Source organism: Schistocerca gregaria, chromosome 9, assembly GCF_023897955.1.
Source record: "Schistocerca gregaria isolate iqSchGreg1 chromosome 9, iqSchGreg1.2, whole genome shotgun sequence".
Lineage (NCBI taxonomy): Eukaryota > Metazoa > Arthropoda > Insecta > Orthoptera > Acrididae > Schistocerca > Schistocerca gregaria.
In genome coordinates this window covers 242,489,133-242,515,359 of record NC_064928.1, presented here as the reverse complement: position 1 = coordinate 242,515,359, position 26,227 = coordinate 242,489,133, and the positions used below count along the sequence as shown (strand labels likewise).

The window sequence follows — 26,227 nt, the reverse complement described above, 5'->3', positions numbered from 1 at the left end:
ATGGTTCCATCCAAAAGTAATCACCACACGCCGTAAGACGTGTTTGTCCCACTGGGAGACGAGGCGAAAATTCATCAGAACATACAATACAGCATTAATTAGAGCAGTTTCAGGAACTTTAAACTAGTCTGACATGTGCGAAGTGCACGTTTCACTTTTGTGTGCCGCAAAACTCGTCAAAATGCCTAATGGCGTCACTTCAGGTAGCGAGTAATCTGATACTGTGTACTAATGGTGTCCAAAATGGCAGTTTTTGCATTCTTATTGAAGAATATACTTAAAGGAAGGGAAGAAATACTGCAATCAGTCGCAACTCCATAGGTTTTCACTACTCTTACACATCAAGATTTGAGCTATAAATAGCCGTCTTAATTGTAGTAAAGTCCTATTGTGACACGTACTCCTGTGAATTTGTTGGGTTATCACTCAGTGAGATGCACTGGAGATGGATATTTGTAGCTGAAACTTGGATATGAAACAGTAATAAAAACTAATAGGGGTTCCGACTGATTGTTGTGTTCCTGTTCCTTCTTACAAGAATAAACGCTCGCTGTGCAGAACTGTGCCGTGCGGAGTCAAACTTGGTTAATATTGAGAGTGAGCTGAGCTTGTACTGTCTGTCGTCTGCGACTATCCCTCCTGTCCCAGTGTGTGCACACGGCACGATTCGGCAGATAAAGATGCACTAAGCCACTGGCATGGCGACTGAGACAGGAGAAATTTTCTAGAGGCAAAAGAAATTGTTTATGTGCGAGAAGGCGAGAAAGCGACAGTCACAAAACTGCAATAGCCCAAGAGCTACAAGGAATCTGAAAGCTCTTCCTTGCGTTGAACCATTGTCTCCGAACGTCATCGGTACATTAGTTCTCGACGCTGTTTGTTCTCACCTTCGGTAACGTACAGGTGGTTTCCGCAGTCCTGTACCTCTGATGGCGGTAAGGTGTACACCATAACAAAAGTTCTGTACTGCCTCACTTAGCCAATGACCAGCTTACACTAAGAGTAGTTTTCTTCCACTAACAACACACCGAGACGAACTGCATTCCTGCATATATTAACTCGAAGTTCACAACATTTGATGTTGCTCTCTAACCTTCTCCAACCTCACAATAACAACCTTCATTCGGTAAGAGCGGCTCTACATTCATCATGCAGTTTTCAGTTATCCTTACCGCCTTTAGCCCCGCACTTCGCTCTGATATAATCCAAAGGCAGCCTGGCGACAGAGTCGCGAGTCGTACGCACACTGAGCGACCCAAAATTAACAATTAACAATACAAAAATCGAAATATGGATGAGTAAAGGAGGGAGACGTACGTTTTGTGGATAAATTTTAAATTAATATTAATAGAAATCTAGGGCAAAGAGGCCTGGCAGGTGGAACAGCAGGAGAAAATAGAAACATCAGGTCACGCAAACATCGGGTGAGTCCTGACGAACCTCGAGAAACTTGGGACGTCCTGAGGAGTGGCCCCACCTTCACCGTCAGGTCGCACCTGTGGACACGTACTTAGGCTTCACTGTATAAAGACTTACTAGGATGTAGAGTATTTCATCTACATCTACAATTACTCTGCAATTCACATTTAAGTGCTTGGCAGAGGATTCATCGAACCACAATCATACTATCTCTCTACCATTCCACTCCCGAAAAGCGCGCGGGAAAAACGAACACCTACACCTTTCTGTTCGAGCTCTGATTTCTCTTATTTTATTTTGATTATTCCTACCTATGGAGGTTAGGCTCAACAAAATATTTTCGCATTCGGAAGTGATAGTTCGTGACTGAAATTTCGTAAATAGATCTCGCCGTGACGAAAAACGTCTTTGCTTTAATGACATCCATCCCAACTCGCGTATCATATCTGCCACACTCTCTCCCCTATTACATGATAATACAAAACGAGCTGCCATTTTTTGCACCCTTTCGATGTCCTCCGCAATCCCACCTGGTAAGGATCCCACATCGCGCAGCAATATTCTAACAGAGGACGAACGAGTGTAGTGTAAGCGGTCTCTTTAGTGGACTTGTTGCACCTTCTAAGTGTCCTGCCAATGAAACGCAACCTTTGGCTCGCCTTCCCGACAATATTATCTAAGTGGTCCTTCCAACTGAAGTTGTTCGTAATTTTAACACCCAGGTACTTAGTTGAATTGACATCCTTGAGAATTGTACTATTTATCGAGTAATCGCATTCCAACGGATTTCTTTTGGAACTCATGTGGATCACCTCACTCGTTTCATTATTTAGCGTCAACTGCCACCTGCCACACCATAGAGCAAACTTTTCTAAATCGCTTTGCAACTGATACTGGTCTTCGGATGACCTTACTAGACGGTAAATTACAGCATCATCTCCGAACAACCTAAGAGAACTGCTCAGATTGTCACCCAGGTCATTTATATAGATCAGGAACAGCAGAGGTCCCAGGACGCTTCCCTGGGGAACACCTGATATCACTTCAATTTTACTCGCTAATTTGCCGTTTATTACTACGAACTGCGACCTTCCTGACAGGAAATTACGAATCCAGTCGCACAACTGAGACGATACCCCATCGGCACGCAGCTTGATTAGAAGTCGCTTGTGAGGAACGTTTCAATAGCTTTCCGGAATTCTAGAAATACGGAATCAACTTGAGATCCCCTGTCAATAGCGGCCATTACTTCGTGCGAATAAAGAGCTAGCTGCGTTGTACAGGAACGATGTTTTCTCAAACCATGCTGATTACGTATCAATAGATAGTTCCCTTCGAGGTGATTCATAATGTTTGAATACAATATGAAAATATGAGCTGTGATCTTATTGGAATAATATCACGCATTTATCCATTTTTAATGCGCTAAACGGCACGAGTATTATAATATCAAGTCAATTAGCGAGTAACGTAACAGTTAACACTTAAGCACCAAAGTCATGCGAACTCTGTTATCACATTTTAGGTGTGAGGGCTTAGTGGCGACACTTCTGTGCGACATGTGAAATGTTTGTGCTGTTCGAGCTTGAGGCGTTCATTCGTCACGGAGCCAAATAATTTCGCCCACCGAAAGACGTGCGGCTGCCCGAGGAACGAGTAAGCGCTGTAATTATGCCGTATTATATGTTCTGATGAATTTTCGCCTTGTCTCCCAGTGGAACAAACACGTCTTGCAGCGTGTGGTGATTACATTTGAATGGAACCACTCCACGATCTCGTTGTTTGGGGTGTCCGGTTTTCGTTTGACTGTCCCTTGCAACTGCAACAGTATACGCCAAGAGCGTAATGTAGCGAAAATTAATCACAACATGTGGAACGACATTAATTACAGCAGTTTCAGGAACTTTCAGGCGGTATTTGTCGAAGGACAAGGTTAAGGAGTGGATAACACAGAGAACACATACCGTAGGAGATCCGACAGTCTCGCGCTAAGCCATTTACTTCTTTTATTTAATTCGAGCGTAACGCACTTCCTAGTAATCTTTATAAGAATGTAAGAATGATGTTCGTGTTAGCAGCCACATTTAGTTTCACTTGCACACTGAAATTCCCTATCGTGCTATTGCTTCTGCGTATTAAACTGTCTTGTTATAAAGGCTCACTGTAGCGTTAATATAGACCTCCAACGGATGTTAATGCGTGTGTGTGTTGTTCTTGGGATAAGTTAGTTTCAGCAGTGTGTAAGTTTAGGGACCGATGCCCTCAGCAGTTTGGTCCCCTCGGAATTCCCACACTTTTTCTATGTTAATGATCAGAATGACGAGAGTGAATAGTCCACTGATTTTGGTTGTAATTACACGCACCTTCAACGAATGGACGGGGCAATGGCTAATTGTTACCCTACCACTCGACAGAAAGCTTTCCAACCCGTATTTTATGAGCATCTGAGGACTATCCATACACACTACCTGGCAAAAAGTTTCCTGAGAGCCCTACGTAAGGCGGTGCTGACAACCGGAAGAGAGTCTGGGCTGTGGCGGGCAGTCGTGAGTCGTAGCTCGCATCCACCCCCGGGAAAGGGGAAGGCCCCACTTTGAATCCCGGCCCGGAGCACAGTTTTAAACTGTCAGATGGGTTCAGATCGGCGCACACTCCGCTGCGGGGAAAATTAAAAAACTAATGATGGACATATGACCCGTGCTGCGGCGGAGCCCGTCACATCGTTTCAAGCGTTAATCAGTGAATGAAATTTACACCCTACACACTTTTACTGCGGAAAACAAGTAATCGCCAAGCGCAGAGGACGAGGACCTTTTGTAATTGCGGCCAGATTGGCTATCGGCAGTCATTTCAAAGTTTAACGAGCCGGAATCATCTCGTCGGCAAGCCAAATGTATAACCGCGTTAAAACTTCTGCAGACGCTCAAACACAGGCTTACCTGTCTCGGCAGCTGGCGTATTTACCTTGAATTACCCATTCGCCATCGTCCCGGTTGCGAACAATTCTGCTCCGTAAAACGACGTCTCATCGAGGTGAGTCACGAAGTCTGCTGAGCAAACTCGGGACTCAGTTTCCACTTCGCCACAGTCCAGACCACAGCCGCGTCTTCACCACCGCACACCGAGTCTGTCGACCCGGTGACAAACACTGTGAGGGGCAGTGATTACACGGAAGTTGGCAGCACTGCCTCCCGCTCCGGCGCTGACACGGAGCCCCCACCGCCTCACTGACTCCCCTTAGCAGCGATGCTGTACTCACAAGCGAGAGAAAGAATACCGCGTCGATTTCAAATCACGCGCAGAGTGTTTTCGGGATACGAATCTTCTGACTGGTTTGGTATGCCCCACAATGAATTCTTCTCCTGTACCAACTTTGTATCAGAGTAGCACTTACAGACAACATATTAAATAATTACATGTTCGATTTAGTCCAGTGACAGTTTTTATCCTCCGCAGCTCCCTCTAGTACTACAGAAGTTATTCCCTGACCCCTTAACAGATGTCCTATCGTCCAGCCTCTTCTTACTGTCAATGTTTACCGTGTGTTCCTTTCTTCTCCCATTCTGCGAAGAACCTCATCATCCTTCGTTTTACCATTGCGACTAATTTTCAACATTCTTCTGTAGCACAACGTATGAATGAAGAGAGAAAATTAGGTGCTGTAAAAAAGCTTCCAGTACGAAAAAGGAAATACAGCTACTGCACGAAACTTCATCAGATAAAAAGTATAAAATAAAACGAGATAGCATCGCAAATTTCAGAAAGTGAACTCTGATTTTTATTATTGTCCATGTTGTTATCTGGCACGTCCCAGGTCTCAGTGTTAGTCCATGCTGCGCTAGCCCCTCCTTCTTTGCAGCCTAGATGCATTTCTTCAACCTGCTGTTTGCAGTAAAGACACGTTGCTCCATCAACAAAACTGACGATTGTTCGGCGCCTCAGGGTGTGTCCTGTCAGTCGGTCCCTTCTTTTAGTCAGAATTCCTTTTCCTCCTACTCGATTCACTAACTCCTCATTAGTTATCCCATCTATCTATCTAACTTTTTCAATTCTTCTCTAAAACCAAATTCCGAATGTTTCCATCCTCTTGTTCTTTACACTGTTATCGAAATGAGAAAAAGCACGGTTTGAGAGAGATGGCGAAGGAAACACACCGCGCCCTTTTCGAAAGAACCAGCCCAACATTTACCTGAAGCAATTACGGAGACCGCGGAGAACCTAAACATGCGTGGGAAGGCTGTTCCTCCTCTACTGGGTCCAGTCCCTGCCTTAACGTGCTTCAGCCACACCGCTCTTCAAGCGCCGTCATACATGTTAACATAAGGGTAGTGGGCGATACGGAGTCACCGACGAAACAGTGAAAAAAAAAAGAAAGGGGTGCCGCCGTACATCTACGTAAATGGCAACTGCGTTTCCAAGCGACGTCCGTATGACACCTGTTGTATATGGGGCAATGGGCAATAATCAACGTATTCAATTCCTAAATTCCCTAAACTAGACTAATTCTAGCATTAAGTTAACATCGAAAACAGGAGTAGCGGAGGTAGATCACATGACAACGTGGCACAGAGCGTAAATATGGCCATACAGTACGCACAAGTCCGCATCACCATCTGAAAGTGAACAGAAAAGTCGTCATGTAAGTGGTTGGCAGAACGGAGCGCTTGTGGGATTCAGTTCTTGCAGAAATGAATGGGTCAATTAAAAATTGTCTTCATAAAACGGTTGGTTGCCGTCATTATTTGTTAAATGCTTCGTTAGGTGTCCGCCTACACCACTGGTCAGGAAGTGAAGCGTGCAGAAAGACAGGTTGCTGCTCTCGATACGGCGCTGCTTTAGCAGGCGCGGTACTGCTGAAGTGTGGCGCGGCTGCCGTCTTCCAGAGTCTGGACTGACGCACGCAGCCACTCACTGGCCACTGTTGCGACGACAGCCACCGAGCACTGTACTGCTCGCTGTACTTTGTCAGTTTCTCCAAACCTGGCTACGTAAGTACCAGAGGGAGTTTCACTACAATGAAAACATTTATTAAAGTCACAATGCATATACACAGTATATATGTACAGTTACAGCTTGATGCGTGGAAGGAAATAATGAAAAGGTATGGATTAGAAATAAATAAAGACAAGAGTGATGTAATCGTATTTGGAAGAGAGAAAGGGATCAACGGAAATATTACCTTGAATGGAGAACCCCTCAAAGTGGTAGAAAGTTTCACTTATTTGGGGAGTGAAATATCTAGGCATGGAAGAATAACTAACGAAATTAATAGGAGGTTACAGAAAGGAGACAATTTCTACCAAAGAATAAAACACCTGATTTGGAATAATGAAGTTTCAGAAAGAGCAAAACTCCTTATGTATAAGAATTATTACGTCCCTATTGTCACCTATTATGGAGAAACATGGAAAATGACAGAAAGGGACTGGAGCAGACTGCAACCAGGAGAAATGAAATTTCTCAGAGCAGTTAAGGGAAAAACAAGAATGGACAGAGTAAGGAATGTAGAGATTAGAAAGAACCTTAAACAAAAAAGTATGAGAGAAGAAACTGAAAGAAAGGGGTTAAGATGGTATGGGCATGTTAAGAGGATGCATGGGCAGAGACTCCCTAAAATTATGGAAGAACTAAAGACCTATAGGGCGCCCAAGAACATCTGTGGAAAGGAGAGGTGTGACCTGGCAGCAAGTGGAGGAAGAAAAGTGGTGGGAGGACCGAGCCAAATGGAGAGGACTCGTGAGCACCCATACCCGGCAGTAGCTGCAGCGGGATTCGGATATAGATAGATAGATAGACAATGTATATAGATTAACTAATGAATTAAACAATTCCAAAACAATCACGTAAACGCGAGGTCCAAAGTAAGGGAGTTGACTGTTCACTTGGTCCCGAAGTCGGAACCAACTGTAGCTGCAGCTGCAACTGCAGCTGGTCTGCTCGTGGCACTGCCCCGGAACTGTTGGCTTGGAGACGTGTGATCTCTTAAATACTGGCAGAGTGGAAGAATGTGTATCCTGCCCACTTGTGGATACGTAATCTGACCGGCGCAAGGAAAAATAGTGCGGCGATGCTGGCGCCGACAGTCTGAGTGGAGTCTTCCTCCAATCATCCCTTAAACAGACTGTAATTTAGGTCCGTTTCATTTTACACTAGCTATTTTCTGGTCAACTGACAATTCCAAGTGCGTGCGACTTTCGTGCAGTGCGTTTAAATCAGCGATCAACTACGATCATAGTGTGTGTCTGACGTTAATGATCCTTCGATTGGGCCGAGTGTTGGATACTGTGCACGCGCAAAAGCAAGAAACTATGGCGGCGTCTGCTAAAAGCAGAAGCTGATCTATTCTGGCCGAGCTCACTCCGACTGTAGAAACTAATTTGGTCCTCTCGTGTCTACTTAATCTTTATTGTGTCGTTTGCTTTGTTTTCTTGAATTATCAAAAAGTTACGGAATACAACGGTATTTTTTCTTACTAGAGTCCTGCTACAAGAGAGACAAAATGCTTGAAAGCAAAAAAAGCATTTATTTTATTGAGAAAAATCCTACACTATTCACAAATAAGACCGTAAATAGATGAAAGTGTTCAATGAAAATTAATTCGAAAATTAAAAAATCAGAATTAATTGACGAGGAATATAATTTTCCTCGTTATTTGGCAATTAGCAAAGAAGCAATATGCAAAGGATAAAGCAAAAAGGCGATATCTACTGCTTTCTACATATTATTTGATGTGTTTAGGAGTATATATTTTCTCTGATAAATAAATATGTATATGCTGAAACGTCTGGATGAAACTTTTCCTGTTATTTCAGTTCTCAGTTCTCAGGAGTCTAACGAATTTACCGCAGGGCCTTTGACAAGAACATCCACTGTCAATTTTAGATTAATAATATCTATTACCTCTGTGGACTTTTAACTTCTCATGGCGAAATGAATAATCCACGAAATTTCGGTCATGCTGCCACGCAAATACCACTTATTTTTTTGATTTATCGGTCGCGTACCGTCTGACCATCTACGGAGTGAGTCACAAGACTCACTCTCAGGATGGACGGACGGTACGTGACTGATAAATCAGCAGGCAATGTCTGCGCGGGTGCATGCCCGAAATTTGCTAAGCTGTTTATTATCTCTGCTTGTTCCTACATTTTGTTACTATATTTCGATAGTTTGGAGGAAAGGATTGTCCCTCATAACCTCACTTTCACCGTTCAGATGCCAACTGCACGGCAGCCAGCTCTTACAACACAGGCACGAATAAAAACGGTTTCACATTTTGATATCAGCTTACGTCAAAGAAGCGACAAATAATACAATAATGTTTTGGAGCCGCCTGGGTATTGAAATCTGGAGCTTTAAAGCCGCAGCCCAGCTGTTACTTCCACAGCACAGAGCTAGATATATTTGCTGTGAGAAAACACGACGGCATATGGCCATTGAAATAGCTGCAGTTTTAGTTCAATCTCCACCTGCACTAATAGTTAACAAAGGTCAAATAGGCACATAACCTAACATTAATAAACAAAATAACCTGTGAAGTAGAAGGACATATCAGAAATAAATTATTTATCTATTTTTTGTGTAGTTGATTTTCGTGGATGAAACACTGGAAGCTTTGCAGGTATTTGATTCACATGATCGATTTCGCAATTATGCACTTCCATCTTCAGACATGTTTGTGGCAGTCCAGCTCGACAGAAACAGTGAAGTACATAAAGTGATGCAAAACGCTACGGCAGCGAAAACCAATGTCGCTACTGACAGCATAAAATGCGGCAGTTGTCGTTTAGTAGGCATGAAACGTTACTCTATATTTCGCCTTAATATTAAGTGAACACCAGAACTAGTATATTTTAGTGCTACAGTAGAACTACCGATTTTCGATGTGGCTACGTTTTGGATAACTTTTAGTTTCAGTGTTTCAGTTGCATCTGACTGTCACAAACACGTCTCAAAACAAAATTGTATACTTTCGAAATCGATAATATGAATTAAAGCCCATCAAGAAAATATCTAAATGAATTACTCGGTATCACTATTATTATGTTAATGAACTGATTTTAGTCTGTTTTGCAAAGCCTTTGCGTCATCTGTTAGCACATTTAATTCACAAGGGAAGTGGGTACACATCTGTAGGCTGCGTTCTTTGCTTCCTTCTATGGTGGCCTGAAGTTAAGTGCTCGATAGTGGAGCCTGTTTTAGCTATTGAAGTTGTATTTACGAAGGAAAACGGTGACTGGTTATTCGCAACAAAACGTCGTAAGCGAGAACACGCACTGTGGGCCTACTGCTGACGTGCGTAGCTTTTGTTTATACAGTTGACCGGCTGTCGTTAAGAATGGACGCCTTGAACTGTCGCTACAACACATTTCTGGCGAATGAATACTTTGTGTCCACGTGCGGACTGCCCGTATTACATAAACGAACGGAAGTACGATACGTAAGCCAATTTTCTGGTGCGGTCATCCTGAAAATTGACAGATACACCTGCAGGAAGTGTAGATAAACTCATGCATCTGTAATGTGTCATTTCCATTTCAAGCCCCCAATCGGTATGCACACTTTGGAACATTGTTTAATATACTCATTTGCCTCATGCTCACTTGTTGCTGATGATGTATCCCGCGTTGTGTAGATGTGAATGGCCTGTGTTGTATTTATTTGTCAAATTAGGTGACAACTCATTTACCAAGAATCAGTAGACAATCTGAATATTCCACTTGTTGTTCCTTTTGTTGTTACGCTCCTCATTGACAAATCTGCTCCTAAGAGATGAACAGGACGGAGAATGCTAAGTGGCCTGGGGGGTTCTGCACCTGTAGCAGTGGGGAAGAAGGCCGAAAGAGGCCGCTTCACAGCCGGAAGAAGCTCCACGAGGGATGACTTCCTGTTCCAGCTGGCTGTTTCCCCATGTGACAGACCGCATACGTCTTGAAAATTTCTCCGACATCCAGTCGACTGAGGACGTCCAAAGGCCGTGACATTTCTACAAGCCGACTACTTGCCGTCTTCACGCCTGGTCAGAAGTCGGCTTGCCGCCATATTGCGCCTTCTGGACGACCCCTACCGGCTGAATACCCGAGAAGTTTTCAAGATTTCCGTATGCCGGGGAAACCTCAGATCACAGACCACATTGAGCCGTGGCTGCCTCATGTTATGCGTTAGATTGAACCGTGACTGCTATTATGTGTTTAGAATCCCGCGGTTATCACGATTATGCTGTTATCCTCTCTTTCCTCGAGTGGCAGCAGCGGTGTGTGAGCGCATTACAGTTTAAGCTAGAGAGGTGCCGTAATTTTTTTTTCACCGCTCTCTTGTTCATAGTTCGGTGTGGTGCTAATTTTTAATGTTTTGGTGACAACTATTGGAATGTGTGTACTGGGAAAGAATTTATGTGTGTGTGTGTGTGTGTGTGTGTGAAAGAGAGAGAGAGAGAGAGAGAGAGAGAGAGAGAGAGAGAGAGAGAGAGAGAGAAAATAGTCTAAGCAAACAAAACATACAGACATAAATGGGGACCTACAGAGGATGACACACAGCTGTCGAAATCTTTCTTGGTAAAATAAACATAAATACGAGGGCTGCTCGCAAAGTAATGTCCGATCGGTCGCGAATAGAGCCACAGTGAATATCAGAAGCATTTTAGTCGCAACAGTTAGCCACACCTTCCAGCTACATCTCCAAATAGTCGCCGCTCCTGCTTAGACACTTGTCGTGGCGTCGTACAAACTTTCCAGTACCCTCGTCAGAGAAAGTAGCCGCCAGTGCCATCGACAATTCTCTACACTGGTCTGCCTTTCTTTGTCTGTGCCAAGATGTCTTCATAGCCAGCGGTTCACGTAAGCAGAGATGAAACTCAGGGGGAGCCAATTAATGGCTATATTGTGGGTGATTAAACACTTCCCATTGAAAACGCTGCTGGAGCTACTTCATTGGCCCTGCAGAATGCGGCTAAAAATGTTCTCGAAGAATGAAATGCACCACACTTATGGTATGTGGGCTGCATAGCTTGAGGCGAAATCTCTCACCAGATCCACATACTTGGCGGGAGACACTGTAGTCTCAGGCTTTTCCACGTGATCTCTTTGCGCTCTGAACTGAAAAGAGCGCCGTGAAGGGATGGGCAGACACACTGAAGACACTGCCCAACACCTCTGCGCAAACTTCCACCGGAATTCCACAGTGGTTTCCACTTCGCGCCTAATCGGACCTTACTTTCCGAATACGCCTCGTACATTTTATTCTGTATAAAGCGGAGCTTCAAAGACTCAAATGTAATTCGCAAACACGGAAAAAAATCGAGAGGAAATTCCAATCCGAGAGACACGATTCAAATCCGTGCCGAACGTAAAGTGTCTGAATTCTTCATTTGCTTGGCCATGGTGTCCGTAGTTGCTTTACAATTATTGAGTGCACTTTAATTGCGTCTTTGCAACTGCAAGAAAATGCGTGGTTTTGTCACTAGAGGAAATAACGGTTTTAGATCAAATAAAAACAAGTGGCGTAGTTGGCAACACTACACAAAAGACTCGATACACATTTCGCTGAAGGATACAAATAGATGATGATAGTAGAACATTGTGTTACGCTTAACATCAGAAAATGCTCATTTCTGCAACAGATCTTGAAATTATGCCAGAATCAATAGCAACAAACGAAGGAAAGATCCAAAACCGTGCAAGCATACGGCATTTCCTGATGCGAGCGGAAAATCAGGCATGAAATACCGTTAGGTGAAACTCAACATCTTCTGCAACGAACTGTTTTTCCGTCCAAAACCAGGTCCAATTGTAAATATGTTTCATTACAGCCGATTGATGACGTTTTACTTATACTAAACGGGTTCGGCGACAAAGACAGGCTTTTTTTTGCTGTTTCAAATATTGGATTAAACCCTCCCTCACTACGTGTTTTGTTTTTGTAAAACGATGAAAGTCTGCCCTCATAATGATATATTTTTTAAAATCTTTATTCAATAACATCTATAATAGTTATACAAATTAACCCATTATTAGTGGGTCCTAATGTTAATACAATATTATGTGTTATCAGCAGCTATTATGATTATTACAGTCTTACAATGTTTATTTATGAGCTACAGACAGTATGAGACAGTACATGTTAATAGGCAGATTACAATTATTAATCTATATGCTACTACCTACGTATTAACTCCTGACTGCCTGCAGCGTTACAGGTGTGCCAGCCTAGACATGAACCTGCTGCGAGGCCCTGGTCACCGAGCCCATGCCGGTGGGCGCGGCGCCCCTGACACCGGGCAGGCCAGAACTGCTTGTCGCTGCTGGTTCCTAATTCAGTATCTACCTCTAATGCCACCAACTACTGTACTAACCTACATCAAGAATAGGTGTACCACGGTCCCCCTGGTCCTGCACGTGGCGGATTCCAACTAAAAGTCGACCTGTCCACGCGTTAGGGTACTAGGATGCGTTCAGTGATTCTCTCTAGTCGCGAAAGTCCTTCAGGTATGCAGTCAGAACTTTTCGTGATACCTCATATGCCAAGTTGTTCAGAGTTTCAGGAGTCTCTTCGTGTCTTAATAGGTCGTATGTGTTGTTGTTTGGAAGTTGTGGTCTTAATGTCGCTGCTACATCATCGAAAAGGGGGCACTCGTAAACCACATGGTTGGGAGTGCGCTCTAAAACGCCACAGTGTAGCCCTTTTGCCAAACCGACATAGATATATCGGGTAGGGCCCATGACCAGTGAGAAAATCTATCAGACACCGTGTTGGTTCCAAATACCTCATGCCTAACCTTTCTTTGACATTTGGTAGGAATCCTAAGGTTCTTCTGCCAGATTAATCCATTTCCCAAGATTTCTGCCATAAGTCCTCACTCCTTCTTCGCAATTCTCCCTTGTCACTAGCCAGATCTCCCAGGATATTCTCTATATTCATGCCATTCCCTTTCTTGAACCAATACAATGCTACTTGTTCCAGTATTCTGATACCTAGAGGACAGAGCCCCATTATTACTAATAGGGCACTTCCTGGGGATGTTCTGTAAGCCCCTACAGATCTTAACAGGATGTTTCCTTGTACTCTTCTCACTGTCATGGCAGTCACCACCCTTGTGAGCCTGTGCGCCCAGACTCCCGATCGGTAATCCACTATTGAAATTAGTATACTGTTGTGATACAGCTTTATTACGTGTGGTGGAAGGTGAAATCTTTTGTGCCCTATGGAGATAAGGTTATTGAGTACTTGTAGTGCTTTTTGGGTTACGGACTCAATGTGCCTTCCGAAGTTCCACCTTTCATCGATGATGACACCCTTGGGGAAGTCTCCTGTGTAGGCGGCCCTCGCCTTGCCGCCGCCTCGCTCCCGGACACGGCGGCCTGCAGCTGCCAGGGCGGACCCTCCGGTGCGGCGCCTGCAGGCAGGTAGCCCCGCTGCATCCATATGGAGCAGGCGGTCGGCGGAGGCGGCGGAGGCGGCGGAGGCGGCGGAGGCGGCGGCGCCCGAGCCCCCCCCCCCCCTCCCCGCCCCCGCAGGCCGCAGCTGGCCGCCACCGGCTCACGGCCGCCCAGTCCGTACACTCACCCACACAGCACGCGGCTCAGCTGTCCGGCTCAATCTGCCAACACAGGCTACGAAAAGAATCTTTCGTCTCAGTGTACACGAAGAGGACGTGTCCGAAAACGCAGTGATCTATTGCACAAATGAAACTAACGTCGTCGGCATTCCGAGCGACTGGATCACTAACGCTCGAGTCGGAGGTGTCCCTATCCAGCTCCGGTGGTGGGGGGAGTTCTCTCCGCCGGTGTTTGGCCGGGAAGGTCGTCCATTCCCAACGTGGCGACACCACCTCGCGTGATGGCGCGTCCTGTAGAACGGTCACCTGCGGGAGTCGGGCGGTGCCGTACATTTCTTTTCCTCCTAAGTCGATGTGGTGCCTCAGTAGTTGCTCTGTGGCGCATTCTGGCGTGATTTCCTGACGCGCTCACGTCATCGATGACAATTTATAATTGCGCCACGTATAAAATGTTGGGAAACTCGAGTGTTTGCGGGAAATTCGAGTTTTTACGCGAAATAAAAAAATTGCGCAGTTTTGCTAGTGCGTTTACTATGGAAGTAGGGCTGTTGCCTTAGTATGCATCGGCGGGAAATTCAAAATACTTCATTATCATGCTGACCGATTTGGAGTACAATATAGCAGGTCAGCAACTGGAAGCAGTTAATTCCATAAATTATCTGGGAGTACGCATTAGGAGTGATTTAAAATGGAATGATCATACAAAGTTGATCGTCGATAATGCAGATTCCAGACTGAGATTCATTGGAACAATCCTAAGGAAATGGAATCCGAAAACAAAGGAAGTAGGTTACAGTACTCTTGTTCGCCCACTGTTTGAATATTGCTGATCAGTGTGGGTTCCGTACCAGATAGGGTTGGTAGAAGAGATAGAGAAGATCCAACGGAGAGCAACGCACTTCGTTACAGGATCATTCAGTAATCGCGAAAGCGTTACGGAGACGATAGATAAACTCAAGTTGAAGACTCTGGAGGAGGGACGGTCAGTAGCTCTGTACAGGCTTTTGTTGAAGTTTCGAGAACATACCTCCACCGAGGAGTCAAGCAGTATATTGCTCCCTCCTACGTATATCTCGCGAAGAGACCATGAGGATAAAATCAGAGAGATTGGAGCCCACACAGAGGCATACCGACAATCTTTCTTTCCACGAACAATACGAGACTAGAATAGAAGGGAGAACCGATAGAGGTACTCACTGTACCATCCGCCACACACCGTCAGGTGGCTTGCGGAGTATCGATGTCAATGTAGATGTAGATGTACTGGGAGAGGTGCTGTGACCTAATAATCTGAGACTTCGAAGACGAGCACTAGCCTATGACGTCAGAATTCAAATCTGGCCTGAGATACAAGACGGCGATCGAACAAGACGACCGGACCCGTTCTGGCGCACCTCTATGATGTCACAAGAGAGTTCAGACCTGTCGAACTGTTGATAAGAGTGCAGAATTCCGCCATACTGCTCCAGGCTCGAGGTACTAGGGCCTGGCTTTATGACGTCACAGTGCAGCTCAAATGTGTCGGGCTATTTCTAGAAGGCTGTTAAATTTGGGCACACTGGCCCAGACTCAGTCCTGGTACAAGCAGCTATATGTTCACTAAGAGGTGCACGATCGCTGCTTCTCGTAACTCCGGACACGGCTCTATTCAAAGAAGCAGCAGCCACTACCTCCCCCCCCCCACCCCCCTCCCGCGTCACGCGCCTACGGCTGCGCCCCGAGCAGAGGCCGGGTAAACTCAGATAGCAACAGTGAACTACAAATAAAAAATAACAATCGATAAATAAATCCATAGCAACCAGAATATAAACATGCAAACATAAACTCTACGAACTTATGAATCAACTTTACAAAACATGATAACTGACTTAGACTGAAGTAGATGTAATAAACAGTTGAAGAAAACTGTTTTTGACAATTGTTACAATCGTATAACAGACAATGACTGAACATAAATTTTCATTTTCATATACTTTAAAGCTGTACTTCTTTTCTGCAGATTCCTCGACTTGCGCCAAAGGGTGTGTGGGGCGGCGAAGAAGTTGTCGAATGAGTTGTTTGAATGTTCATTTCACGTAACAGACTATTGCCGATGCAACATATGTGGGACGGCGAAGAAGTCGTTGTTTAATGTTGAATGAAAGTTGAACATTGCCACCTTAAATCACGCGAGCCTGGCAACTAATTTGGTGGCCAGTCAGAAAGCGAAGGGAAACTTACTGACCTTAGTTCCCAGTCTGCACGGCCACATTCCTGTACAGCCCAGCTAAACGAAAAATATCCATAGTTCTTCACGGGATTAGGGCTGCTTCAATAAAATTTAAAGTTCCAAACAAGATTTTATTATCTTAAAGGCTCACACAAATTACTCTAAACTTCTGAAAATGCTAAAGACATTAAATATTGTTAATTCAGCCAATCGTTTAATAGTTCAGAGGCGACTTCTACAGCAAGTTCCTCCCGAATAGTTCATTACTCTAACTAACGGTGCTCTATTAATAGTTCGCAATAATGTTAAAAAAAAAGATTAATGCTCGCCTTAAAAGTGGAGTTAGTCACCACTTGCCACGCGGAATTATACTTCACACGGACGGCACAATAACAGTTTGTTACCGAAGTCTAAACGATCCAGGACGGTGTACAGTCCTCGCGATTTTCAATGTCCGTTTACATTGCTAAGTACGCGCATGTCACAGCCCGCTATGACGTCACCCGAGGCGAGGCGCGATCGGACGTTAAGCTCGCGTGGACTAGGCGTTGGTCTAATGCGGAGTGAGCTTCCTACTGCCTCTGCCGCTCTTTTTATATAGCTCCGGCGCGTACCGCCAAGAGAGCATCTGTTCTTTCCGTTCATATGCAGATGCCTGCGGCCTCCAAATGACCGCTATCTCAGGCACATAATCTTAAATATCACATTTAATAATAGCTTTACAAACTTCTCAATTTTTGTATACATACATCTGAGCAGTACAGAAGCACGTAGAAAATCTCAGCCCGCTAAAATTAAAACTTTACTGTCTAGAATTTTTACAATGGAACTAACGGTAGATTGTTACCTCTGAACCATAGCTTTATCAAGACTTGTATCAGCTGTTAATTATGCTACAAGACTAAAACTTGGTGTAGCTTTGTTAATTGTCCTATCTGATCATTGGTCTTAAAGAATTTGTTTTATCATTAAAATTTAAAGTACTTAATCTATAATGCTTATGTACATTTTACTCACAAAAGTAGTTTTTACTAAATTACTAAAAAAACTAGAAGAGGTAACTGATTGTGGTATTTCCATTATTATTATTAGGGTGAACTGAAGCATCCTACCAATTTTCAATATTGTAGCTCTATTATTTCGCGCCTCTGATTTTTCCGAAAAACGCGGATTCTGGAGTCAATTTTAGTTTTATGGTTTTGGAAACCAGCACCACTCATTAATGACTTCTTACTGCACCTTCTCACCAAATTTTGGCTTCCTAGCGTCATTATTTAGCGCCTCCTATTTTTCTTTCAAAACGTGAATTTTACGTAAACTACTAATTTTATAACATTAAGATTTGTTACCTGAAACATTATTACATAGAACTATACTTTAACAAAGTTTTACACACAAATCTTAATTTTTACTTTTATGTTAAATGTGGTGCAATACTATATGCAGGCGCGTTACGATGACGTGACGCTACTAGCAGTGAACTAGGGTAAGTCCCGTGCACTCGCTCGCCTCTGTATCTTATATATGATACAGCGCTTGCTTTGCTTCATCACCCCCTTTTTAATTTTCGTGAAAATCTATTTTTGAACAAAATTAAATTTCTAAAAGAACAAACAAGCGATGGATTACTTTAGTATACCTCTTTCAACTTAAGTTGCTTCTTCTTAGGAAATTCCTTATTACTACATACACAAAATAACCATATTCATATACACATAGAAAACCTAGTACAGAAGATATTCACAAATTATTTACATACATTTACATGGAAATATAAATTTTTCAATGGTTACAAAATAGTTATTTTTTTTTTCTTTAAAATCAGTCTCTTCCTGAAAAAGAAAATACACACGACTTTTATCACAGCAACGCACTCACATTTTTCTTTTACTATAATACTCGGCACTGTGGTGGGTGTCCTATTGTAACACTCATTTAATTTCACTGATTGACAAAATTGTGGGAGGAAATTGTATTCACTGTGGTTTGCGTCTCTACTTCCAATCTCCCTACCGCTTGTTGTCAGTCATTCATGCAGCCTGCATGTCCCTGAGAAACAGACAATACAGTCTAAGTTTCTGTTTTCAACTTATATCTAAGGTAGGACAAAGTACATTTTATAGTTTATATTCTGGCACTATTTTACTAATTGTGAAGTTGTCAGAAAGACATTTAGCACTAAGTCGTATCTGATACAATAGCTCCTACTTTCTTCTTTCATAAATAATCTTTTAGGTTCCTAAATAGTGAAAATTCTTTTAGCAAATTAATATATTAAGATCTTGCTTCAACTTAGAAAATTGAGTAACCTTTTAGTTTTAATGTACTCTGGCTTAATTATCGTATGGATTAGTTCATCAAAGAAGTCATTTGCTGACCAGCACTTTGCCTTATTGTATGAATTACTAAAGAAATTAGTTATTTTCAGTATACCGATTCCAAATTTCTGCATTTTCCAATATTTGTGTGTTTCTGTTGTCTGTTTAACTATTTATTTGCCTCAAGCAAGATTTAGCGTTTTTCACCATTTCACGAGACGTGAGGGAATTATTCTTTAATCCTACATCATTTACTTCAATTTACTTACTTCACTTCTTCACCTTATTCATTTTCTCCCTTTTCTTCCAGATTCAAAAATACTTCATTTCTCCACTTCTTTCTCCCTTTTCCTTTTGTCAGCCTATTGACGTCCTGTTTCTATATATTTGGTGCGATCCTCACACCACTTCCACACATCTCCATTTATTTAATTCTAAAACGCCATTGCTTGCCTCTATGAGCATTACCTTCTTACGCTGTTTTCCTTCAGACAACCTTATTTCTAGCAACATACTACCTTCTGCATAATCTCATGGATTATTCATATTCATACCGTACTTCGTATACTGCAAAGTGTCTCTCTTAGTTGTAGTTTCTAACCCTTTACAATTACATGAAATATTTTAATTTATTTATTTTAGCCATGTTTGCCTCTTATTGGTACTCAGACTTTTGTTTTGCCATTCACTAGGTAGATCCTTACTAAGAATACTTAAAACCTAATAGCATATATACAACATGAAGACATATGTGACTCTTACCTGTTATGATAGACCAGAAGAAGGGAATGAAACTTGAAAAGGAAATAAAGTTTCACCCAGCTGGGACTGCACGGTACGCCAAACCGTGTATCCGCCAAAGAGTGGCAGACTCCCTACAGTAATTAATTACTGTTAATTTTAAATTCCTTTAGATCCACAATATTTCTTAGACCTAGTTCTCTCTTACTCTTTGGATATTCCAAACGATAGGCATTTGCATGAGGTTTACTTACTATTCTAAATGGTCCATGATATACATGCATAAACTTTTTAGTTTCTGCAGAAATTTTCTTTGATTTTTCTTTTGTTTTGACCAGAACTAGCTCACCTCTGTATCTTTGTTCGTCAGCAATTTGCTTTGTTGATTGTACCTTTTCCTCTATTTCCTTTAGGATGTGTCTCTCTTCAACCTTAGCACTTTCCTCATTCTCACTGAAAACCAAATTTTCCTGCAAGTATCCTTTATTCTTTAATACTCTAATAGGCAGTTCCCAAGTTTCATTACTACCGCCTATATGACTTCCTATAAAAGACTCTCTTATCACTTTAGAGTCAGGTAAAGTTAAAATTAAGTTGTTCTGATCAAAATTGATCTTTCCCTGGTACTTTGATAAGAAATCAGTACCAATCAACATATCAACACTTAAGCCTAGCACAATCAAACAAGGATGATCTATTACTACGTCATTTATACCAATGGGTATCAAAGCTTCGTGTTGAACTGGTCTAGAGACTTTTCCAGTAGCACCTATAATCTTTAAGCCACTTACTTTCATAACTGTTAACTTCTCTTTATTGGGTATGGTGTCAAAAAATGTTTGTGATAAAGCACTTGCTTCACTGCCACTGTCAAGCAGACAACGCACAGTGACTCCTGATATGTTTACTTTGATAACAGGGTGAGTTATTTTACATTGAACAGGTTGCTCACACACCTCGTCTAATAAATCTCGTTCTATGTTCTTCCAGCTAAAGTAATTCTGATCAGTTGCAATTACATTTACATTTACATCCTGGGACTCATCATGCTCTATAATCTTAGCTGCTTTCTCTAATCTGTCCACTAACTTTAAATCGAAGCATCTGACGACTTTTTCTACTTTTGTTTGCTGCACATCAGCCCAACTATCCTCTACCTCTGAGCAACTGCGTCCCTGCGCAATATTGCTGTTCATAAGAATGTCGTCACCTTCAACCATTTGTGGCACGTTTACACAGCTACTAGATTCTTTCACCTCGTTACTATTTCTACCCCCTTCATTCATCATTTCCTCCTCTCTAAAGTTTTGCAGTACTGATTCTACTTCTGCTACTTCTACTTCAGCTTTTAGATTGCCATTTTCATCGAAGATGTAAGCTTTTACTTCATCATTATTCCCATCAGACTCAAACCCATTATCTACCTTGAGTTCCTGTTCTTCCTTGACCCATTTTTCTAGTGTATCCAAAATACTATCCACTATTTTGTGAGAGTGGCTTAACACATCACTGGTATTATCTGTATTTATTTCGTCATCCATGTTGTCTGTCTGTGTATGTTGGCTGATTGTCTGTGTTTCCGTTACTGGCTGTGTTACTGTTACCGCCTGGTGAGCGCCAGTTTCCTCATAGACGGGATTTAGTTTCCCACACGCGGCCTGTTGTGTTCATCTGTGACACCACTAGATATAGTAGCATCATGACTCCCTTCTTGTCTTAATGGCATAGTATTTACTTCTCCACTTTCGTCATAGTAGTTGTTACGAAAGCGTGGTGAGTATCTACCCCCTCTTCCTCTGCCACGGCTTTGGTTTCGATAGTTTGTTTTGGTGTGCCTTACTTCCATATTTCTAACGTTCACGTTTCCATTATTTTGTACGTGATTGTTAGAAGATTTGTTATTCTGCTGCACCTGCTCCTCAGCAGCAGCTACTCTTTCCACTCTTTCCAGATATTCAATAAATTTGTCTATATTATCTCTAGGGGCGGAAATGATCCTCTTCTGCCAGTACCACGGCAGCTTACCTTCTAAACCCATAATGATCATATCTGGCTTCATCTTTTCTGTCAAATGTGACAGTCTTGAAACCCACTTCCTAGCGAAATTCTTTACTGATTCACGCCCTGGGAAAAACTTCTTACCACTCCAGAATTCCCTTAACACATCATTTTGTTTGTTATGTGACCAGTATTCGTTGAGAAATGCAGACTTAAATTCAGATAAAGTTTTACATTTGATCATTACATCCGCTGACCATCGCAAAGCATCACCTGACAAATGACTTCTTATAAATGAAATTTTTTCTCTTTCTGACCAAGTGTTGGGGAGAACATCCTCAAAGTCATTCCAAAATTCAAGAGGGTGAATGTACTTATCAGGATCAAAGCGCAAAAACTGTCGACACCCTATAAAAGCGGCGTCAACTGAAGTCACATGCTGTACAGTAGAATGACTAGAATTAACAGAGGTTACTCTATTTTCTAGGTTAGCAATGTTAGTATTTAATTCCTCTACTTGTGACTCTACTGCTTCTATCCTGGCAGAACATCTCTGTTCCACTGCACCACGAATTTCGGTACAGGTTTCTTTTACTTTCTCAATGTTTTTCTGACAAGTATCTACTTTAATTTGTACCTCTTTAACTTTGTCAGAGCAAAGTTTGGACTCGTTGCTCAATCTTTCGGACAACCTCACTTCCAAAAGTTCATCTGCCTCTTGATAATTTTTTTGAATTTGATCTATTTCACATTTGAAAGTACTATGCATTTTAGTTAACTGTTGCCCTACTTTTACTTGAATGTCATGATGAATAGCATCTATCTTATAATTCAAACTATTCCATTTTGATTGCAGTTCTTCTTTTAGTTCTTTATTACTATCCTCAATTTTATTTTCCAACCCTTTATTACTAACCTCAATTTTATTCTCCAACTCTTTATTACTATTTTCAATTTTAGCCTCAATTTTATTTTGGTTTGATTCGAGTTTGGCAAACAGTATTTGCATCCAATCCGGAGCTTCTACCTTGATACTTTGTATCTCTTGACTTGACTGAGCTGGAGATATATTGAGCTCAGTTAGCAACTCTACTGGCTCCCTTTTGACTTCTATTTCACTTATTGATTGCATCCCTGCACTCTCATTTAAATTAAAGTCATAATTTACTGGTGACAAATTACGTTCTAGTTCAATATTTGAGGGATTAATGGAACCATCCTCATTAAACTCAATTCCTGATCGTGAGGATTCTTGGTCAGAGACCGGTTCCCTTCTGAAATGTACACTACTTTCCATATCTTTTAGTTTGTTAGCAGCAGTTAATAAATATTTTAAAAGTCTTTGACTTAACTTAAATGCTTGATTTCGACGAATGATGTCGTCGCGGTGTACCAGCAATCGTGATGCGACGCGTCGCGACGTATTGAAGGCAGCAGCAGCAGCTGTAGCGTCGAGTACCGCCACAGGAATCGCCTACTGCAATAGCTCCAGGGGGGGGCAGCAAGGCACCGTTGACCGCTCGGCGCAGCCGGCAGCTGTCTCGCAGATCAGCGCATCTCCGCGATGACGCACCGTCTTCCTTTAGTCTCAGCGCCGTCGGCAGCCGCGATCCAGCATCGTCGCCTTCCTCACCATCGTCACTAACCAACGTACAGCGGTAGACACTTATTGTTTATACACTACACCTGCCTTTACTGGTAACACTGTTCCCACACTAGTTCAATTCAGTGTCCTGTTATTGCCTACCGAGTTCGTTAATTTATACCAATCGCTTTCACACATCGAGCACTTTTATTTGCTTTTAATTCAGTTTTCCCGGGCGATAAGCACCATATGTGGGGCGGCGAAGAAGTCGTCGAATGAGTTGTTTGAATGTTCATTTCACGTAACAGACTATTGCCGATGCAACATATGTGGGACGGCGAAGAAGTCGTTGTTTAATGTTGAATGAAAGTTGAACATTGCCACCTTAAATCACGCGAGCCTGGCAACTAATTTGGTGGCCAGTCAGAAAGCGAAGGGAAACTTACTGACCTTAGTTCCCAGTCTGCACGGCCACATTCCTGTACAGCCCAGCTAAACGAAAAATATCCATAGTTCTTCACGGGATTAGGGCTGCTTCAATAAAATTTAAAGTTCCAAACAAGATTTTATTATCTTAAAGGCTCACACAAATTACTCTAAACTTCTGAAAATGCTAAAGACATTAAATATTGTTAATTCAGCCAATCGTTTAATAGTTCAGAGGCGACTTCTACAGCAAGTTCCTCCCGAATAGTTCATTACTCTAACTAACGGTGCTCTATTAATAGTTCGCAATAATGTTAAAAAAAAAGATTAATGCTCGCCTTAAAAGTGGAGTTAGTCACCACTTGCCACGCGGAATTATACTTCACACGGACGGCACAATAACAGTTTGTTACCGAAGTCTAAACGATCCAGGACGGTGTACAGTCCTCGCGATTTTCAATGTCCGTTTACATTGCTAAGTACGCGCATGTCACAGCCCGCTATGACGTCACCCGAGGCGAGGCGCGATCGGACGTTAAGCTCGCGTGGACTAGGCGTTGGTCTAATGCGGAGTGAGCTTCCTACTGCCTCTGCCGCTCTTTTTATATAGCTCCGGCGCGTACCGCCAAGAGAGCATCTGTTCTTTCCGTTCATATGCAGATGCCTGCGGCCTCCAAATGACCGCTATCTCAGGCACATAATCTTAAATATCACATTTAATAATAGCTTTACAAACTTCTCAATTTTTGTATACATACATCTGAGCAGTACAGAAGCACGTAGAAAATCTCAGCCCGCTAAAATTAAAACTTTACTCTCTAGAATTTTTACAATGGAACTAACGGTAGATTGTTACCTCTGAACCATAGCTTTATCAAGACTTGTATCAGCTGTTAATTATGCTACAAGACTAAAACTTGGTGTAGCTTTGTTAATTGTCCTATCTGATCATTGGTCTTAAAGAATTTGTTTTATCATTAAAATTTAAAGTACTTAATCTATAATGCTTATGTACATTTTACTCACAAAAGTAGTTTTTACTAAATTACTAAAAAAACTAGAAGAGGTAACTGATTGTGGTATTTCCATTATTATTATTAGGGTGAACTGAAGCATCCTACCAATTTTCAATATTGTAGCTCTATTATTTCGCGCCTCTGATTTTTCCGAAAAACGCGGATTCTGGAGTCAATTTTAGTTTTATGGTTTTGGAAACCAGCACCACTCATTAATGACTTCTTACTGCACCTTCTCACCAAATTTTGGCTTCCTAGCGTCATTATTTAGCGCCTCCTATTTTTCTTTCAAAACGTGAATTTTACGTAAACTACTAATTTTATAACATTAAGATTTGTTACCTGAAACATTATTACATAGAACTATACTTTAACAAAGTTTTACACACAAATCTTAATTTTTACTTTTATGTTAAATGTGGTGCAATACTATATGCAGGCGCGTTACGATGACGTGACGCTACTAGCAGTGAACTAGGGTAAGTCCCGTGCACTCGCTCGCCTCTGTATCTTATATATGATACAGCGCTTGCTTTGCTTCAGGTGGTTGGGTTTCGGGTTCTGCTGAATAGATGAGGTGTCCACTATACGCAGGAGGCGGCTGCACTGGTAGCAGGGGCTGTGTGGCGTGGACTGGGCGGTTTGTTAGGTTAGAGAGTCTCGGGAAAACACAAGAAGTGCTTCAGACTCAAAGGGTGCAGGCTGAACACAAGAAGAACGTAGATACAGGAACCTTTGGTACAATGGTTCTAAATTGTTGTAGCTGTGTTGGGAAAGTACCAGAGCTCCAAGCGCTAATAGAAAGCACTGATGCTCAAATCGTTATAGCCACTAGCTGACTGAAGTCGGATATAAGCTTAGCCGAAATTTTTGCGAAGAACCTAACGGTATTCCGAAAGGATACACTAAACACGGCTGGCGGTGGCGTGTTTGTTACTGTCAGAAGTAGTTTAACTTGTCGCGAAACTGAAGTACATACCTCCTGTGGGTTAGTATGGTCAGAGATCATTGTTGGCAACTTAAATAAAATAATAATTGGATCCTTTAACCGACCTCCCAATTCAGACGATACAGTTGCTGAAAGGTTCAAAGAAAACTGAGTTTGATTTCAAACACGTACCCGGCTCATACGATAATAGTTGGTGGTGACTTTAATTTACCCTCGATATGTTGGCGGAAACACACGTTTAAATCCGGAGGTACGCATAAAATATCATCCGAAATTGTGCTAAGTGCATTCTCTGAAAATTATTTCCAGCACTTAGTTCATGAGCCCACGCGAATAGTAAACGGTTCTGAAAACACACTTGACCTCTTAGCAATAAATAACGAGCATCAAAACCGATTCAGGTATTAGTGAACATAGGGTTGTCGTAGCGAGATTGAATATTGTAATCCACAAATCCCCGAAAAATAAGCAAAAATATATCTATTCTAAAAAGCAGTTAAAAATTCACTTGACACCTTCCTGAGAGACAATCTCCACTCATTCCAAATTAATAAGTGTAGACCAGATGTGGCTTGAATTCAAAGAAATAGTATCGGCGGCAATTAAGAGGTTTATATCAAATAAATTAGCAAACGACGGAGATGATCCTCCTTGGTACACAAAACGAGTCAGTACACTGTTCCAGAAACAACGAAACAATCATGCCAAATTTAAACAGACGCTAAATCCCCAAGATTGGCGCTCTTGTACAGAAGTTCGAAATTTAGCGCGGTCTTCAATGCGAGATACGTATAACAGTTTCCACAACGAAACTCTGTCTCGAAACCTGGCAGAACATCCAAAGAGTTTCTGGTCGTATGTGAAGTATGTTACCGGCAAGAAACAATCAATGCCTTCTATGTGCGATAGCGATGGAGATACTACCGAAGACAGTGCGGCCAAAGCAGAGCTACTAAACACAGCCTTCCGAAATTCCTTCATAAAAGAAGACGAAGTAAATATTCCAGAATTCT

The 26,227-nt window shown here is 42.2% G+C and overlaps 1 protein-coding gene across 1 annotated transcript in view; it reads right to left on the bottom strand.

The window, feature by feature from the left end:
* LOC126291537 (melanopsin-like) overlaps positions 1 to 4,404 on the bottom strand; it is a 254,604-nt gene extending 250,200 nt beyond the window's left edge. The window contains exon 1 of the mRNA XM_049985038.1: positions 4,394 to 4,404. Within this exon, the coding sequence (XP_049840995.1) occupies positions 4,394 to 4,404 (11 nt within the window). The remainder of the gene's footprint in view (positions 1 to 4,393) is intronic.
* Positions 4,405 to 26,227: the final 21,823 nt, after the last annotated feature.